Below are 13140 nucleotides of genomic sequence, written 5' to 3'. Positions count from 1 at the left end.
CCCCACTTGTCCAGAAGAGAGAAGCACAGTCTAACTATAGTTCTCCATCAATCGTTTCAATGGGAACTAAAACAGTGAACAAAAAATGCTTACTTTATACTTACTGTTGCTACCCAATGAACTAGAAAGGTTTCTTGTGGTAATTGCAAAAAGTAGAAAAAATTTAACAATATAAATAAACATTTAACACTTTTTGACAAACTTTATGAGAACAGTGGTAAGTGCTCTTCTGCATCTCCTGTTCCTGGTATTCTGGAAGCTAGCTGTGTGCCGTAACTAAACACTGCATTGCACCAATTATAATTAATAATTATATATAGTTACAGTAATTGCACAAGTGTATTTTTACATTATTTGTATACTACAGCAGAAATACAGAGGTGTGTTCTAATTTAGGCCACAAGAATGACATAGCACCACTATCAAGAGATAGCGAGGTTTGCTGTAATACATTCTGAAACATAAATGTAGTACACTGCAGTGGAAAACAGACAGACTGAGGGGGGTTGCATGCGATGCGTTAACAGTTTTGTTCCTGTTTGGACCCGTAATGCTTAGCTTCAACCAACACGAAAACAGTTTATTATTTTATTGACAATATATTTTCCACAGGAAATATACTGACAGTTTAATTACATTCATTGTGCATCAATACAGACTACCCCACCAGGAGACTCAAACACTGTGCTGAGATTCTGTGCTGGTTCTCCATACTGACACTGAAACCGTATATTAAAACTCCATATTATGTCTCTATAGCTCTGATGGACAGCAAAACCGCAAGCCCAGCAGGTCTATGGCTCAGTTGTCTTTGCTTTCCGTGCTCTTGTGTTGTGGAGTTTTTGCTTGAGCAATTTAGAGTAAAAGAAAACCTACAGAACTGAATTCTCGGGATAAGAGTTGATCGCTACTGCAGCTCTGGAGAGTGGCTCAGCTTTGTGGAACACTGGACTTGTAGGCCAAACAGTGATGAAATCCTCTGCATCTTTCTAAACGCAAATAAATTCATCCTTTCAAAGTGAAAAGACACCGGCTGTATCCAGTTCTACCTTTAAAATCAGCAGCAATTTTAAAAAGCAGAGAATTTTAAATAGGCCAAACCCTTGAGCCCTGAGACAGGGATCACGTGAATTGTGCAGTAAAATGCTAGTGGATCAAAATTATGTAATTCAGTGTATAGAAGGACCTGTAATGTTAGTGTTATGAGGTGCAAACAGGGATGCAGGATGCTCAGTCTGGAGAAGTGTCCAAGTATACTAAGGCAGTACTACAGCCCTGCCTTGTCCAGTGCTGCCCTGAAGAAGACCTCTTCTAGCCAGCAGTCCACAGGGTGGGCAGTGGATCCACCAGACACCTGTGTAGATCAGTCAAAAAACACAGCAGTTAGACTGGAAGACAGAGCTTAGCGTGGGGTTCAATCTGACCCAGACACTAAGGTGCAGGGATCAGACTGACCCTGAATCGGAGGCAAAATAAACAACGTAAAATAGCGTTAGACTGGAGAATACAGACTGTTGAAACTGGTTACAGACACAAGGCTTCCATATTGTATGATTTTTGGCAGAGAGCACAACTAAAAAAAAAAACACATAAAGGAAAAAATTAAAGATGGGATGAAACAATATACAGAAATATAAGGCTACTAATAATTATGATTTAATACCATTAGCAATTATTTCAGTGTAGACCATCATGAAAAGCATACAGTCCCACCCCTCACCTTCCACTGCTCATCTCCTTGGAGACCACAAGCAGCTCCTACCCACAGTCCTCTTGGATATCAGTATGGTTTATGATGACAGTGGGCTCCACTAATTGATCATAGGAGAACACCATCATCACCTAAACAAATATGCAAACTGCCATTAGTACAACACACGTTTACCCCTATTGAGACAAGCACTCTGCCAGTGAGTGCCACTACTGAGTCAGCCTTTGCTACAATAGTGGGCATGCAGTAACCACAGCTTGCACGCAAGTCGGAGGTCAGGTGTACTCACAGTAAGCATGAGGAGCAGGGCCATCATCACTCCCAGCATGATGTACAGGTTCCCTGTGAGCCCCCCTGCCCACAGTGGCCCCAGGATTGTTGCCAGTCCCCCAACAGAGCGCCGTAGCCCCTGACTGAAGCCTGCCGGCCAGAGCGAGAGCAAAGTGAGACTCACTGCAGAGGGAGCACTTCACAACATACAGATACTGCACCACGCACCACACACCACACAGGAGACTTCCCCCATCAGTTATAAACTAAACAAGGAAAAGAACTGAATAACTGTCGAGACCCACAGTTAAAAGGAAAGTGATCTTATAATGCCTTAATCTCAACACTTGATGTAATCTATTGTTCAAAGTGCAGCAAAGTTTTTGACTGCCCTTATAAGTGGCTTAGGCTGTCTTGCCAAGGAAGCAGTCCAGACCTGATCATTGTGCCTGCATGAGCCCAAAACATGGAGAACCCCATCATTATCTGTATCTGCATTGCTAATCCATGAGGATGCCGAAAAAATGTTAATGCACATGCTAGCCTAGATCTTGGGCTAGGGTGAGAAAAATCATTGAAGTCAACCAGTGTTACAATTACATTTCAATTGGCTTTACTAGAATGATGCGAGGACTGCATTGGGCTTATGTTGTCATTTAAACGCTAGTACCATTGTTAGACCTAAGGGCAACACCATCCCCACGGCCAACCCGTTACTTAAACGTTAAGTACAACATGGCATACTAGCAGTCTTTTCAACTCAAATTAAAATGTAGCTGTAATATTAGCGAAATCCTAACTGTAGTGTAAGTTTAACCCTACATGTAGCTAAACACATACCAGAAACCTCAACTTCACTGGATTCCAAAGTTTAGCTAAATCAGAGTACCAGTCTAAAAGAAGTCAGAGATAACATGAACACCACAACCACTTGGAACAATAACTGTAGTACAGTTAAACCCAAACACTGATACACACCCTGAGTTTTCTCTGCCGTCACTTTGGAGAACAGAGAAACCTGAGAGACTGCCACAAAAGGGAGCCCCAGAACCTGAAGGAACACCCCGATAACGAACTCCGTCAGCTGCCAGGGTAATCCGCCTGTGAAAGATAGAGAGAGAGGGCAGAGTGAGCGATGAAGCAATTAGTCAAGCATATCTCAATACATTCAATTTGAGCCTGCGTATAACCTATCATCTCCAAAGGCTACTGAGGCTGCCTTGGTTGCCCCTTGAGGGAATCTGAATGAATCTCAGAGTTTTAAAGCATCTTAGTCTTTGAGCCTGAGTTTGTCTTAGTATCTCTTGGTGTGCCTTAATCCATAATGTATATGGAGATACCACATTGTATACATCTCAGTACCCCTTCAGTGGAGCTGGCAGGCACCCTCACCCTGTGGGTTTGCGAGGAAGATGAGGCACCAGACGCAGGACACGTTGGAGATGATGAGCCCCACAACGAGGACCACGCGGTCCGTGCAGCGCCGGCTCAGCCAGCGCACGAAAAAGAACCCGGCGATGACCTCCACACCACACAGGCAGTACATAATGCTATTCTCCAGCTCCCCAAAGTTAAAGTACTTCTGGGTCAGTGGGGTCACCATGGTCTGGGGAAAGAGAAAGAAAGGATGGTGAAGGCAGATGGATAACAGCATGTACATGTTTAAACTTTGCATCGAAGACCAACTTTATCACCTCCTCCCTTTTAAAATAACATGACTGCATAACATTTTAAACGTGTTGTATTTCATATAACATGGCATAGTCAGTCACAGTCTGAAATAACAATAGATTAGGCTATTTACAGAGCACATCAGCAAGTCAGTTAATCAAGACAGAAACAGCTCACTCTGCTCTGCACTGGGAGTCTAGCCTGTACACTCAGTGGCTCCTGCAGCAATCCCTCATACCTCCAGTGCAGTCTGGTTGAAGAGAGTGATGAACTGAGCTGTGAGCAGCACCACCACTTCCTCCCGCAGGTACTCTGGAGCACAGAGCACAGCGTCACTTGCAGAGCAGTGTGCATACACACAGATACACACAACATGTCACAAAGAGACGGGGTCGACGCGTGCACACACACCGCAACAAGACGCGCAGGTAGAGCATAAAATTACATGATCCAAGACATGATCTCATGATCTCAGTTAATAGTACTGAGAGCGATTGTACCACAGGGGCAATGAGACAGCAAGGATGGGTTATGGTAAAATGGGCAAGCAAGCACTATGAGAGAGTGGGTACACATCCAATCAGGTAGCTGTGAGCTGGGGACACAAACACTCACCTTTGCTGGCGCTGAAACGGTGGAAGGGGTTGGTGAGTGTGGATGGAGGAGGGGAGGGTGGGGGCGAGGGGGGGCTCACAGTGCCTTTGGGGAGGACATGATTGTGTGCGACACCCACAGAGCTGGGCACACCAGGGTCAACACTGCCGTACGATGGCTCAGGGGTCACTGGAGGCACTAGGAGCTTCTCCTCTTCCTTCTCAGCATCCCCCTGGGGCTGCGGTGCCCCCTGTGAAGGGATGTCCCAGTACAGGAATAGGACCACCAGCTGCAGCAGCACCCACAGGAAACACATGAACAGCTGGAGAGAACCAGAGGCACAGTCACTTCCTGCCCATCCTAAAGACAGTTGTCACAGGCTAGCGGGCCTCAACTTGACACTTCTGAGGTCCCAGAGGGCACTATATGAGCACACTGTGACCAACAGTTTTGGACTTGACAGCCTGTATGTGGAGTGTTTACAACTGTCATACACAAGTGTGCCTTCCACATTTACTTTCTAGTTGGTTCTCCATAGTTATTACATTATCCAATATCACAGTTATTCAAATATACCAATTAACTTTACAAGCACCTTGTATCACCACTAAAATATCAGATACCTAAGCAGACTTCTCACACCTGAAGAAGGCTCCACGGCCAAAACATTGTGTTTTCTTTTTTTTCAGCATGAAATAAACCTATCACTTGTTCCTTTGCACCCTACGCATGCTGACGCAGCTACCCACTTGAAGATTTAATGTAGTTCAATTAAAATAAAGAGCACCATGCAAAAATGCTGGCACTGCTCCAGTTTAATCAGTTTAAGTTCTCTCCACTTACCCCTGGTGATGTGTACTTATTCACAATGAATGGTCCCAGGTGGAAGTCGCACAATCTCAAGAACAGGTTGAAGGCCGGCCCTGTAGGAGTCAGAGAAAGTCAGAGATAAGCAAGTAGTTTTAAATGACTATGTACGCATTTATGAGCTAGTCCTTCCATAGCAATTCACACTATACTGCCACAGTTCGATATCTATACCTGGGTTAGAAAATATTCCCGGAATCATGTCCAGTTCCCAGCATTTTGTTCCTCATTTCCTTTCTGTTCTGCATTTCTATGTTATATTTACAAAAACATTACCAGTTTCTTGCCCCTTGAACAATTGGCTATGCCAAATTGGCATCAATCCCTGATCAGCACAGGCAGACAGGTGGGTGTTGGAGGTGTGCTAGCACAACGATCTTTGGCTCTGGACACATTGCAAGAAGCACTACACCATAAAGAGTTAGCATTGCATGGAAGAGGGGTGAATCTGTCACTGACACCTTGGGTATCTTACATACTGGTATCTCAGGCCAATGTTGGTGGGGTCCAGTGAACCATGTGTTAATACCCACTTGGGAATTCCAGTCACTGGTAACTAATGGCAGAGCTAAGGATGAAACCTATTCAATTCCTGGAGAGCCTGGTGTCTTCTTGTTACTATTCGATCCAAGGTTTCAGTTGCCTGTGCGGCTAACGAAGCAGAACAAATAAGGCTTATACTTTAAATGAAGCTTCTAGTTGTTTTATAAGAATGTTCTCTGCAATCCACTAAACTTTATTAAAAGTTTATCACAAATCACTTTCTTTATTAATTAATAACTTCCAAGTTTAACCGTTATAAAAAATATTGCTTAGAATGATCTAGGACACTAACTGGACTGGGAATTACTAGAATAAGGGCTGGAAACCTCTGCATTAGGCCCACCAAAAACTGGGTTTGATACCTCTGGTCTAAATTATAGGGCAGAACCATAACTTAAAGAAAGCATGTTCAGTGTTTGAGCCCCTTGGGAGTATAAGACTTTTTTAATATATAATACATTGAGCACCTTTACAAGAGTACAGCCATTTACTCTATGATTTGGGCATAACAATTTGGTTTACAACCTAACACCCAAAATGTGACTGACTTAGAAATAACACACTGCACCAGAATCCCCTTTCTTCCTCCTTTGGGTTCTGTACAGTAATCCTCTCAGACCTGGGATTCAATGGGTAGGAAATGTTATGGTTATGGTTTTGTGTCAGAAGATCACTATCCAACAGTGATTCATTGAGCAAGTTAGTGGACCTTCCTGTTGCCTTACTGTAAGACAGCAGTGTAGAAGTACCTGTTGACAATTCTCTTCATAAAAACATCTACAAGTAAATGATTTTTGTATTATTAATCATTGACAAAATGCACTTTGCCATCTCCCACTCATTAAAACTGAAGGAACATGATGGTTTGTAGAGTTCAAAATCTAAGGCTAGAGTTGACTTTTTTTTTTAAATGCATCAAATACGATTGGCCTTAGGTATTTTTTAAATCGCATGTGGACAAACTAGTGAGCATAGTCAACTACTGCAATATCATGTAAAATTCAGTTTTAACATTGCAATCGGCAAAACATGACTGTACGCTAAGGCTTAGATCTTAACATTTTTAAGCAGTTGTAATATTTTTTAAAACACTTTTGCCTCTTTACCCACAGCTATGAAGATGTTTTTTTTTTTTAAGAAACCCTTAAAATCTGTTAAGAGTAGGACGGGTAGCACTACTTTACAGAGCTTACAGTTGTAAAGTAGTTACAGTCCATTATTGTCATTCAGTAACCTAATCAGTTCCGATATTGTTTATATCTCCTGCTGAACAAAGCACATGGCTGGGAAATGTATGAACACAAAGGCAGAACTGACCAATCAGGAGTCCAGCCTGCCGGCAGGCCATCACAGCTGCAAACACAGTGGCACGGTCCTCCGGCAGCGTGCTCCGCGTCAGGTAGCCAAAGATCGAGGCACCTGCACCAGTCCCGATACCTAAACACACAGCACAATTAAACTCTCATGTCTCTGCTTCAACACCCAGCCACACCCCTCCTCAGCACATCCAGAACCTTGCAGCTCACTCACTGCTTCTCTGATCTCAGTTTAAGAACTCCAGCACTCATCCCCCCACCTAATTTAAATCACTAGTCTCTCCTGAAACATCCCTTCTCCTGTTATTCTCTTTGCTCTCCTGTCTGTTCTACACTCTCTTTCTCCATCCTGGTAAAAATGTGATGAAAAAAATCAGAATTGCATCTTCTCTGACCACTTTTCAGTGCTTCCTCGTGACCATCTTTTCACACTACATCTACAGATCCACTAATTGCTCACAATTGGTCCAATGATGTGGCAGTAATTTGTTCACACAGCCTTCAAACTCTTCATCATGGTCTTCGAACTCTGTTATGAGCATGAATGGGTGGTCCTTGTGTCATGTTGCTTTTGTTTCACTTGATATAGAGTGTTTTATTCATCCCAGTACTATGAATTTCTGTCCCTCATCTTTTATGATTTCTATTAAGGCAGTGTGTTAAATCATTGCACCTGTTAATGGATTTATTCTGGTCTATATTATTCTTGCCATTATTTTACAGGTCACAAATTATTAATGCTAAATTAGTAGCCAGACGTCATACATCTTTGGGCACACCACCACCACAAGGGCACAGCATGACATATTAGCTATACTGTACCACACACACAGAGAGCCCAGGCTATACTGCATGATAGAGTTTATACACATCACAGGGGTTTGATAGGGTGTTACTGTTCCTAGGAAATAGGCCTTTGCACAGAGTCCATCTCAAAACCGACAGTACTGTGAAGTCATCTCTGAATTCAGTGTACACCTCTGGGCTCAGAACAGACAGCATAAGGAAAAAGAGTGTGTGAGACTAATCTTCTTAGTACACTCTGTGTGGAGATGAGTTTAACCCCTTACCTGCCACAAGCCTGCTGGACAGTAGCAGCCATTTGGAGTAGCCCATAAAGTACATGATGTTTCCTGGAGGAGAGAGGGGGGTGGGAAGAAGAGAGTGTCAGAGTTGCAGCTGTTTTGACCTTTCCCAGATGCAGCAGGGAATGAGCAAGCCAGTCCAGTCAGCCAGAGCATATTTCTGCAATTTGAATTACCCAAACTTAAAACTTAAGGACTGAATGTGAATATCTGCATTTAAACAAAAATACCATGGAGGGAAACCAAATGGAAAAAAAAAATTGTAAGATACTAAGTAACACCCTACATTTCTTGCCTTAGCTAACGGATATTATTTTAACAGTGCAATAACCTTGAGAAAATGCTGCATCCTATCAGTTACGAGTCTAGAAAAAATAAAAGTAACAGAGCAATTACTATTAAATGTTATAACAATCAATGTGACTTTGCTTTATTATTTTATAATAAAACAGAACAAACATCTGATTAACATCCGAAACAGAGTTCTTGAACATGTGATCAAGATAAGACTGTATGCATTATGTACCTGGACTTGGAAAGGCAAACTAAAATCTGCTGGATAGAATCTCTCCAGAGTTTCTCATTTTAAAGACAAGAGCTTTCCCACAACCCAATTATAAACACATTCGTGGAAACAACTCTGAGATTAAAAACAAGATTCAGTCACTTAAGTGCACTTAGGTACTAACTCAGCAGAACCGTGACCTCCAGTTGCCCTGGACAGTCCTGAATCAGTGCTGATCTACAGATGCAGCCATTCAGAACATGTGTCAGAACTCATGGTTGCAGTTGTGGTGCATTATATGTTAGTAGCTTAATTTAATCTGTTGTAGTACTTCTTAATATTCCATATTAAGTGGGTTTAAATACAAAATCATGTAACTAAAAGGACATGTTGGCAGCTGAAAATAAATAAAAATAACTCAAGTATAATAAACATCATTTACACTTAATTTATTAATACAAATATTTATACAGGTAGTAGTAGCTGAACACTTTTTAGTTTAGGTCTTTTTATTTGAGCTGGTTTTCTAGCAGCGATACATTTTGTGGCTGCTGAAAAATGGTGGCAGGAGGCTGCAAACTTCTGCACTCATGTTGGTTTGTCAAATCGCAACACACCCAGCTTTCTTGAAACATCTTTTTGCCTGAAACAATCTTGGGATCACTGTTTTATGCTGTGTGTCCACCACCCAAAATATGAAATACTGGCTACACCACTGCTCCAATGTAAGCCAATGGGTCTAATGTTATTTTAACATGTAAGCAAACCTGAATAGCACACATCATGACCAGAACAGACTATACAGGAAACTGTATATGTTTTATATATCTGGGCAACTGCGTAATCTTACTTTGTGAAACAGGCACACAGCAGCTGTACACTACATAGGTCCATCTATGATATTGTTACTTTTATTATTTCTATTTAACAGTGATATATAAAATAATAAAAACATCAATATAGTATACTAATTTTTTATTATTATATTATTAGAGAAAGTCTATTACCCCAATTAGTTAAAAGTACAACTTATGCATTGGCTGGGAATCAAAACTGTCTGCCTCCCATATGGTAGAATGTGGGAGAATTCTTCCATTGAACTGTCAATGCATCTCACCAATTGGACTAGGTAAAGAAAAAACTACACATGTTCCATTTTCCATTACACCGAAAAGAAACATTAAAATTAATATATAAATATATCTAAACAACAAATTACCTGCAGAGGAATTGAAACCAAATTACACCAAAATGTTTCAAAATGAAAGAAGGGGGAAAAGTTAAGAAAAAACAGTTCCTTTCATTTCTTCTCCAAGACACTCGACAAACGCTTCAGCATGAGAACACTGTAGCCTCTGCCAGGACCGTTTCCAGAAAGCTCCATACAAATCAACAAATAATTGGCTGAAGTGTGTATATTCCACACTAGTGCACCACTTTTTTTTAGGAAGTTCCAGTCAAATGAACAGCTTTGCTGCTAGTTTGGAAACCTTGAGACAGACTGTCCACCACCTTGCCTTACAAAAGCCATGCCCCAAATGTCAATTTCACTGAATACCCCTGGAATTGGTGGAAATTGCAAGTGTATCTCCATAAAACAGGATGATGTTTTTCAGAATGCCATGTTCTGGTAAAGCCATCTTGCCGTTTCTAGACGTCAAACACGAATCAGGCCAGAATTGCCGAATAGCCTCCTCTTGTTTGGAACTGACCCCCTGTTCTTCCTTTACACAGTACTGGGGGGGAGTTGGGGGATTTCTAATACTTGACCAGGACAGAAGGGCTCACCAGCAATCTCGAAGAGGTTGGCGAAGAGGATGATGGCTTTGGTGCGGCGCGTGCGGTCTGACCAGTGCCCGAACAGCGGCCCAGACAGCAGTCCAGTCAGGCTGAACGCAGACAGGCCCAAACCCAGGAAATAGGGCTCTGCTCCCAACGTCTGCAGGTACCGCCAGATAGTGGGCAGGATCACCGCTGGACACGGAGAGGAAAAGGGCCAGTCGGGACACAAGGAGGAGAAGACCATGAGAAGAAAACGTTGAAAACGGTACACAGCATACTCCTGTTCCACACCAGTTTCTCAATGAAGATGAATCACCGCTTTAAGAAACTGATGACAGCAACACAGATCTGGCTTCTGTGCAATAAGCAATAAAGCACAGAAACTGATCAAAACAGTAATGATTAGCAGAACTGAAACAAATGCATTATTTCCCAGATACTTGACGTAATGTGGATCAGAAATCTGTGAATGGAGACGTGGTCTTTTGTGAAACTGATGGAGACACGAGCTGTTTAATAATTGCTGCTGTAGCCTGGCTGCTTACTGCACTACTGTTACAGGAAAGGGGACCCCCATCAAAACCACACCACGAACAGTAATAAAAAATTAAGGAACCTCTGTGCTGAATCAGCACAGCCCAACTTCCCTCACGACCCCAGCTTCTGTTGGTTAAGCGCCTGCCCGATTAGAAAGTAAAGCAAGCCAGCCTGCTAGATAGGCAAGCAAACACTCCCCACACAAATACTCTTCACTTTTACAAGGACAAACGGCGACACTCCCTCGCATTCTTTTCTCACAGTTTGTGTCTCAGCATAAGCAACCTCTACTAAAGAGTAATATAAACAACCCTTTTAATATCGCTGCTTTATTCCCCGCTAAACGAATACATAGATATTAATGTTTGAATACGAATCGTGAAGTTCACGCCTGAAAATGCAGCAATGCTGCGAATACCCAACTCGCTTTTAATCGGAGGGGTAGAGGCACTTGGTGCAGAGAATCAACCCGCTCTGGACAGCAGTCACATCGGACGTTATTTAAACCCCCATGACAACAGTGCGGATTAAGTTCGGGTTATTGTTTTAATCAAGGGCCCATCTGGGTAGTTATTACAGTGAAAGGCCAGCGTTAAAATGAAAAAGTAACTTAAGTTCGATCCAATACAAACCCACACTATTAAAAAATAATCTCGCTCACCGTATTCAATGCCACTCAAAAGGAAGATGAGCCCGATAGTGAAAAAGGTCAGTTTCTTCTTCTTCTGGTAGTCCATCCTGCCGCCCTAATTCTTAATCTCTATTTTTATTTAGTTTAAACTTAAACCTATGTCGTCAGGATGGACAGGGAAGAAGAGCACTTTCCTCCCGTCCAGCCTGTTTAATAATGAAAGAGGCGTTGCGACCAATTACAACCCATGGGTCTATAGTGAGAAACGAGTCCATCCCTCACAGCACTACCTCAGCTGCTGTCCTACCACGGTACTGGGGAAAACACAAACAGCCATAGACCTGGCCTGGCGAAACAGGTAAACTATTCTTCTTAATCGTTTTGCTCGTTTCGCTTTACAGCTGGAGCCGTATCTCCGCCCGCTCTTCTATCGTGGTAAATTCTTCAACGAACATAATCTTCTTGTTTTAATCCATAACACATAAGAATCTTGCCTAAATCATTGTAGCAAATCTATTCTACCGTGGGTATGAGTCTGACCGAATGTGACTAATAGACCATTTGCACTATACGAAACGGATTACTTCATAGCCACTTCCGGTTCAGGGACAATCCTATGAACAGATAATGTGAGTCGTCTGCATGTCTAGTGTAGAGTATGGACGTGCACTGTGCAAATTCAAAATATAAAATGCACACTGAATACAGGTTTTATGTAGAAGAATCACTACTGTATTTTCATTTTTATCTGGTGTGTTGCAATTCATTTGCATTTGTGGTCAATGTGTTTGATTGCACTAATAGATTATTATGTGTTTTCAATTATCACTAACTAGCTTTTCTCTTCTATTATGAACCAGATTTGAGGGTGATTCACTGAAATGAACACACCACTGTATAAAAGTCCATAATTTCAGATGCATAGCCATCCTTTAAGAAATCATTGTGGGTCTCTGAGAATGAATGAGATGAGGCAGATTTATGATTTTTAACCACCTGCAAAGTGACGTTAGTATTAGAATGGACTGGCCAGCCCTGATCCTGGAGAGAACCAATATAGCAGGGTTTATATATCATCCCTTGATCTCATCACCTCTCAAAGTCACCAGTTTTTACACACGTGGAACGATTGCATTTTACCACTGAAGTGAGTGATTTTTTAATTAAGTAGTTAGGAGATTATTTGGAATTAACATTACAAATACCTCACGCAAGGTCAATACCAAACCACTGAAGAAACACAGATTAATTAAAGCAGGTCTTCTTTACTCAATGAATGTCTATCTATATACTTTATCTGCAGGGTTCTGTTCTGATGGTATAAAATTGGATGTCTATCCACAGTGTAAATGAGAAATGAACTCCAGATGGAATATGAAATAGATTTAACATGGAGATCCCTATCCTGCTTGACTGTGTTTCTTCACTGAAGCTGAAAGCCATAGCAGGCTGCAGTTGTTCTTGTGGGGCTCCAGCAGGGGAGAGCCAGGACACAGGCTGTATGGCAGTGGTAGGACGTTTTGCTCCTGGCAGATCCGTGTGTCTACAGCTTCCAACACAGCTCTTGACCGCCTAAATCAGATCCTTATTGTCTTGATGGGACCAACTTTACAACTTCCCCCAGCTCT

The 13140-nt window shown here is 42.1% G+C and overlaps 1 protein-coding gene across 2 annotated transcripts; it reads right to left on the bottom strand.

The window, feature by feature from the left end:
• Nucleotides 1–559: 559 nt before the first annotated feature.
• On the bottom strand, nt 560–12101 carry mfsd8l1 (major facilitator superfamily domain containing 8-like 1). 2 transcript variants are annotated; one of them, XM_088914345.1, is made up of 12 exons: nt 11543–12101; nt 10351–10536; nt 8043–8105; nt 6974–7093; nt 5090–5169; nt 4268–4568; nt 3891–3964; nt 3374–3587; nt 2960–3082; nt 2001–2131; nt 1721–1842; nt 560–1354 (listed from the first exon to the last, which is right to left on the bottom strand). In XM_088914345.1, exons 1-11 carry the CDS (start codon nt 11616–11618, stop codon nt 1759–1761), a joined length of 1452 nt encoding a protein of 483 aa, XP_088770471.1. In that variant the 5' UTR covers nt 11619–12101; the 3' UTR covers nt 560–1354; nt 1721–1758. The 2 variants fall into 2 exon arrangements, with proteins under 2 accessions (XP_088770471.1, XP_088770472.1); XM_088914346.1 differs by lacking the exon at nt 560–1354 and adding an exon at nt 1457–1573.
• Between the last annotated feature and the right edge of the window lie 1039 nt (nt 12102–13140).

This window comes from Atractosteus spatula, chromosome 4 (genome assembly GCF_055471065.1).
Source record: "Atractosteus spatula isolate fAtrSpa1 chromosome 4, fAtrSpa1.hap1, whole genome shotgun sequence".
NCBI classification, from domain to species: domain Eukaryota; kingdom Metazoa; phylum Chordata; class Actinopteri; order Semionotiformes; family Lepisosteidae; genus Atractosteus; species Atractosteus spatula.
Note: the sequence above shows the minus strand (reverse complement) of the source record. Positions and strands in the feature narration are given on the sequence as shown.

Coding starts and splice junctions, on each gene's coding strand:
- mfsd8l1 (XM_088914345.1), bottom strand. CDS start 11,618: ATGGACTACCAGAAGAAGAAGAAACTGACCTTTTTCACTATCGGGCTC. Junction 2,132..2,959: donor GACGGCAGAGAAAACTCAGG/GTGTGTATCAGT, acceptor TCTGGCCGGCAG/GCTTCAGTCAGGGGCTACGG. Junction 1,843..2,000: donor CCCTGCTCCTCATGCTTACT/GTGAGTACACCT, acceptor ATATTTGTTTAG/GTGATGATGGTGTTCTCCTA.